The following is a 6,570-nucleotide window of genomic DNA, read 5'->3' as shown; positions in this document are numbered from 1 at the left end:
ATGCTCAGACAGCAGCAAGACGAGCCCTTCTTTGCGTGAGTCTCACACACTTTTACACTAAACTAACTGCAGAACGCTCAGAAGACAGCCTTATTAAACTAGCCTTATTAAACAGCCTTATTGTAAATTACCTTTAGTGCGTCATATTTCAAAATGTTATGATTCAAAGCATATTAAGGTTTTATTTCATTAGTATTTCATTTTATTCTGTGGTATTTTTAATTTATATTATTATTATTAATTTGGTTTCGTTAACCGACATCCCATACGCAAATGCCTGTTAAATTAACATGAAATATATGAAGTAAAAACATATGCCTACTTGAAACTTATTAAAAATTGAAACAATTTCATATATTAACATCTAGCCTCTACAAATGGTATATTATTTTCGCACATGTACATGTATATTCATCCTAAAATCCATCGATACATGTTGATATTATGTTATAAGTAAATATAAACATACGTTTTCTTTTTAAATTAGATAAATAAACAAAACACAAAGATTTTTGTATATATTTTTTGTTTTAATAAAATTGAGAATGTACATCTGTGAAAATTATATATCGATATATAGGTATATCGGTACACTTGAGGGCAATATTATGTCATATATTGCGTTTCCATACGGGATTGTAAGTCTTCAACACTGTTTGCTATGTTATTAGTGCAATAAATAAATCTAATTTATTGTTATTGCATTTATTGATTTATGTTCACTTGCTGTGTTACTGCACAAGCTCTTAATCATGTCCATGCAGACTCACATATGTGTCCCTGGAGCACAAAAGCAGTCTTAAGTCGCTGGCGTATATTTGTAGCAATAGCCAACAATACATTGTATGGGTCAAAATTATTGATTTTTCTTTTATGCCAAAAATCATTAGGATATTAAGTAAAGATCATGTTCCATGAAGATATTTTGTACATTCCCTACCGTAAATATATCCAAACTTAATTTTTGATTAGTAATATGCATTGCTAAGAACTTCATTTAGACAACTTTAAAGATGATTTTCTCCATATTTAGATTTTTTTCCAGATTTCCAAATAGTTGTATCTCAGCCAAATATTGTCCTATCCTAACAAACCATACATCAATGGAAAGATTATTTATGCAGCTTTCAGATGGTGGCACATGTAAAGTATTGGGCTGTTTGAACTTTCATGCATGAGTGTCAGCTTTCACTCAGAGTCTTCATCACTGTATAGTCACTAACTGTAGAGATGAATGCACTGGTCAGTGTGCTTCTTCATGTTATGCTGTCATTTAGAAAGTGTAATGACGTTTCTTGTCTCTCTTCTTTCTGTTCTTAAGTTGCTCATCAAGGTAGGCACTTCTGCTGTTCTCAATGCATGCAGAGCAGTGCTTCTCAGCTGTTCAACACAGCCACTGTTTATCATACAAAAGTAACAAAATGTCCTTAAAGTGTATAACATTAACATGAACTACACTGGCCCAACAGTATGGAAAACTATGAGCATGACACAGACTGATTGAGATGATTCCCAACACACACAAATCATGCTTATCCTCACCACAAGCCAATCTGTATTTAATGTAGTCTGGGTCATATTTTTCTTTATTGTGTCTTGTGTAGTTTTGTTCATGTCAACTCATCCGAACAGAATCACTGGTTGAGAAGCACTGTCACTAACAATCAGAGCTATATTACAAACACAATAATGTTTGTTATCCATCGTATTGTTTTCTGATCTTCTCCTTTAGCGACCCGTTCCAGCTGCATCATGAGCGCATGCAGCAGATGATGGGGGGTTTCTCTGACCACTTCGGTCACAGGGGTCACGGGGGTCACAGGGCCACGGCTCAGCCCAACACTGGCCCGAACGACCGCAGCAGCCGAGTGAGTGTTTCCTATGCAAGCTAATTCTTCTTCTCTCAGACTGTGTTGTTGTGTAACCTCATTGACCCCGGAGCGGTTTAAACACTTAAATACCATACACGGTTTATCACATTCTAGATGACTATCATAGTATCACAGGCCTCTCTCCAATCACACATGCCTTCCACACATCTTCTTCACTGGCCCAGTTTCTCAGTAAGCAAGGTTCATGCAGGACATTTGGCAGCTGAGTAATTGTAGGTCGTATTATAGCGCAGTGAACTGCTCCGTATCAAGCTCTTTTATTTGATGGAGTATTTTTAGAAAACAGAGAGGCTTTGTTCTACTGAAACATTTCTGACACTCAGAGGTCTTTCTGGATGTTACACACCACCATTTATCAAGTTAGGTTTAGGGGATTGTTCAAGTTACTAACTATGAACAATAGTGCTGGACTGGTAATGCTTGAATTAGCAAACACTGCCAATAAGAAAAGTCTTGATAAAATGCTGGATTATGATTTAAATTTTGAGTAATTTTCTTATGTTACCCAGTGAAAATTAAGCACTTCCATATGGCAGGAATGAATGAATGAATATTTTGGGCAAAATATACTTTTTAAAAAATATATATATAAATTTTAGAAAATAAAAATATAACCTGTATATTATAAATATATAAATATATTCTGTAAATATATTTTGAAACATATTTTGGCAAATATATTTTTTTCATTTCTTTGTGTAGTTTAATATATTTAAAAAAATCTATTTGAAAATCTATTTTTTGCTGTATGGGTTGGATATTTTACATTTGTGAAGTATTACACATAATGTGTTAGTATTATAGTATAAAAATTGCTGGATAAGTTATGTGTCATGTTCGCTACTGTGAGGAAGGGCGGAGCGAGGAACGAGGAGACGTGGAGTATACTTCAAACAAAGAGACTTTAGTGACATCAAGGGAACCAGGAACACACACGTAACGGGTAAAGATGGCATTCAATACTGGATGAGAAACAAGGGCCAGAACACACTTTATGTTACTCCCCCCTCCCCGAAGGCGCGTCCACGCACCACACAACATCCAATGGGGAGCGGGGGGTGGGCACTCAGGAAGCCCCTCAGGACTGGCTTACACTGGATGGCAGGCCTCCAGAGCGGTACCCATTCCGGGACCCATGGCGGATCAGGCAGTTCAGGGTGCCATGGTGGAGCAGACAGACTAGGAAGCCTTGGCAGAGCAGGGAACTCGGGAGGCAATGGCTGATCGGTCTCCGTGGCCTTGGACTCGGCACTCGGCCCAGCCTCTACGGCCGGAGCCCTATAACCCCCCCCCCAAAATACTTGGGGAAAATATCAAACCCTAAGGCCCTCCATGGGCCTGACTCGGGTACTGTGGCTCTCCCTGGGCTTGACTTGGGGACTGGAGCCCTCTTTGGGCTGGATGTGGGAACTGGAGCCCTCTCTGGGCTAGACTTGGGCACAGGAGCCCTCTCTGGGCTAAACTCGGGGACTGGAACCCTCTCTGGGCTAAACCCGGGGACTGGAGCCCTCTCTGGGCTAAACTCGGGGACTGGAACCCTCTCTGGGCTAAACCCGGGGACTGGAGCCCTCTCTGGGCTAAACTCGGGGACTGGAGCCAACACTGGAGCTGGCTCAGGGGCTGGAGCCGACACTGGAGCTGGCTCAGGGGCTGGAGCCGACACTGGAGCTGGCTCAGGGGTTAGAGCTGACACTGGAGCTGGCTCAGGGGTTAGAGCTGACACTGGTGCTGGCTCAGGGGCTGGAGCCAACACTGGAGCTGGCTCAGGGGTTAGAGCTGACACTGGTGCAGGCTCAGGGGCTAGGATGAGGGCTGAGAACAGTCTTTTCCTCCTCATCCTCCTCCTTTGGTTAAGGGTGAACGGCGCGGCCGGCGGGCTTGACTGAGGAATGGTCAGCGGGCTTGACTGCGGGCTGGTTCTGGATAAGGGCCGGAAACGCTCCAGACACCGGGGGATCCCGTCCCTCCAGCTTAGTCCTGTGGTGTCTGGGAGGTCAACGAAGCGGGGAACGAGGAGACGTGGAGTATACTTCAAACAAAGAGACTTTAATGACACACACGTAACGGGGAAAGATGACATTCAATACCGGACGAGAAACAAGGGGCAGAACACAATTTATATACAACTTAATCAGGGGAAGACGAGACACACCTGGAATCAAATTGGAAACAATCAACATGGGACAACTGGGACATGGAGCACGTGGGGGAGGAAAACACAAGACACAGGACTGACATTATGAAAATACAAGGATTTGTAAATTTAAATCAGCATTATTAAAGTAAATACCGCGATGCAGAGAAACTAGGAATATGCTTACTTGTTATTAATGTGCTTAAATCTGTCTAATTGTTTTTTTGTTTTGTTTTTGTTTTTTGCATTGCTTTTGTATTTTGACTTTGTGGTAAAATACGACCTGGCCATTTTATAGACAGTTTACTTTTAAAACAGGGTAGATGTGTTCACAAACGCTGGATGAGGTGCTTTTAGAAGTTGTTTGTTTGCTGTATGCTAACACTGGACGAAGTGTCACCGTTCCGGCAGCTCAGAACACTAAAGTTAGTCCCCGTGTCCGTTTGTAATCCCCCACCTCTCAGTATATTTATCCCTGGTAATTACTTTCATCTGATGCCAGCCTCCTCACAGTCCTGCGATCTGTTTTTGAACTAGTGGCCTCCGTGAAGACAGCTGCTCACCTGAGGGTCAAGGCTCTGGATGGGGTTCGGCTTGTTTTGGGGTCACTGATGATGTGACTGTCAGCATAAAGTCTGGTCCACTTTGCAGCTTATTTTGTGCAAAAACCGCCCACTTACACAGAAACACACCGTCTGACTGGCTGGCATTACATTCATACTTCAACATTTAAGGGTGAGTTAGTGTCAAATTAGGGTTGCAGTAGATAGACAACAGACAGTATCGTTGTCAAAAGTACGAGTATATCAGTAGATTGATGCTTAAATTTAAAAAAACGTAAAAATACCAGCCTTTCCGCAGTACCAGTAGAAAGATTGTTTGATCATAAGAGGATTTTTAACTCAGTCGGTGAGCGTGAGCTGCGGCTGATCTGAAGTAATATCAGTTTCATTGATTATAAGGGGAGTGTTGCTCGATTTCTGTATGTAACCTATTCATAAATTGAATAAAAGTTTTATTATTCATGCAAAGTTTCAGGAGCGATGATCTGAAATTGCAATGTTTGACAGTGATAACCACAGCAGTGATGGGACAAAACCAATCTGATGTGTAAGAATAGATCTGTGCATTAAGTCTTGAAGTGTAAGTGCAATAGACCTGACACCTGTTCTGTTACCTGTAATGTGTTTTTGTTTTTTTATTACTTTCATTTGATCTTTTTAATTACATAATTGAACAGTATTTGAAGGATACATGCTAATGTTTTAATGTATTATTTACATATAATTATTCATATAATGAATAATTAACTAATTTTATTTATTTAATATTTTTATTTTCAAGTAGTTAAAAAATATTAAAATAGAATACAGACAATAGTTTTTGTCGTGGTACAGAAATTGGTACTGAGAACTGTGGAATTTTACTGCTACGACTACTGACATTTTGGTACCGTTACAGAATTCTGGAAGTAAAAATCAGATATATTTTCTCCATTGAAAAAAAAAAAATGCAGTGAGCCGACACTGGGGCTGTGCGATTAGTAGAATTTTAGTTTTGTTTTTGATTTTGGCATCCAATGATTATAAAAATGCAGTGCCGCATTCTGTCATCCTTCCAACATAACATAAAAATCAGTCAAAGCTGTCGTAATATACAGTCTCCTGCCGAACGTGCCCAATACTAAAAAGAGTTAAACGTGTACTTGGCTGCAAAAGAGACACTGTCCCCTAGGCGGCTTACTGTACATGCGATGTGTGTGCTTAGATAAATACACATACACACACAAAAAAAAAAGTCAAAATGTTTTGGTGAGTTTTTATGTCTTCTTATATAGACGAATTCAGAGTAGACGTCACAGTTACGTCACTTGCAGCTGCGCGCGCATTGTGGTTGCAGAAAAACACTGGGAACAAGTGGAGATAAATGGGTAAAATCCATGGAATAAAATAAAAAAATATTTTTGTGCCTTTTGATGTCAAGATCGGAATGCAAATAATTTTTATAGAATACTGTCGTCAAAGACGCCATTTGAAGCTAAACGCAGACGTTTAAATGGACATACGATGGATGAAAACTGTTATGGTTACTCTACTTTTAAAGCATAAATTCGATTTAAACAATAGGTCTACATAATATTCACATATGCTGTTCATAGGGGACGTATTGTATTAGCCCTACAGTTACAGCATGAAATATTATTTAAGCCTTACTATTAGAAATATTATTTAAATCTTACTATTAACATTTTTACATAACATTTATTTATTTTATCTCACAATTCTGACTTTTTTTCTCGCAAATGCAAGTTTATATCTCCTAATTCGGACTTTATAACTTGACTTAACTCAAAAATAGTGAGTTTGTCAAATCTGAGGAAAAAAGCCAGAAGAGCCGAGGGGAAAAGAGAGAATGACGAGTTGTTTTTCCTTATTAGAATTGTGAGATATAATCTTGGAATTGCGAGAATAAAGTCAGAATTTTGAAATATAAAATCAAATTGACCTTTTTTTATTGTTTTATTCCATGGCTCCATAGACTGCC

At 39.4% G+C, this 6,570-nt stretch overlaps 1 protein-coding gene across 1 annotated transcript in view; it reads left to right on the top strand.

Annotated features, from left to right (window-relative positions):
- Nucleotides 1-6,570, top strand: part of LOC107703021 (myeloid leukemia factor 1-like) — a 17,811-nt gene continuing 11,241 nt past the window's right edge. The window contains exons 1-3 of the mRNA XM_016505511.1: nucleotides 1-35; nucleotides 1,322-1,333; nucleotides 1,733-1,868. Coding sequence (XP_016360997.1) covers nucleotides 1-35; nucleotides 1,322-1,333; nucleotides 1,733-1,868 — 183 coding nt within the window. The remainder of the gene's footprint in view (nucleotides 36-1,321; nucleotides 1,334-1,732; nucleotides 1,869-6,570) is intronic.

This window comes from Sinocyclocheilus anshuiensis, unplaced genomic scaffold (assembly GCF_001515605.1).
Source record: "Sinocyclocheilus anshuiensis isolate Anshui unplaced genomic scaffold, SAMN03320099.WGS_v1.1 scaffold482, whole genome shotgun sequence".
NCBI lineage: Eukaryota > Metazoa > Chordata > Actinopteri > Cypriniformes > Cyprinidae > Sinocyclocheilus > Sinocyclocheilus anshuiensis.
The sequence above is the reverse complement of the archived record's forward strand: the minus strand, read 5'-3'. Positions and strand labels throughout refer to the sequence as shown.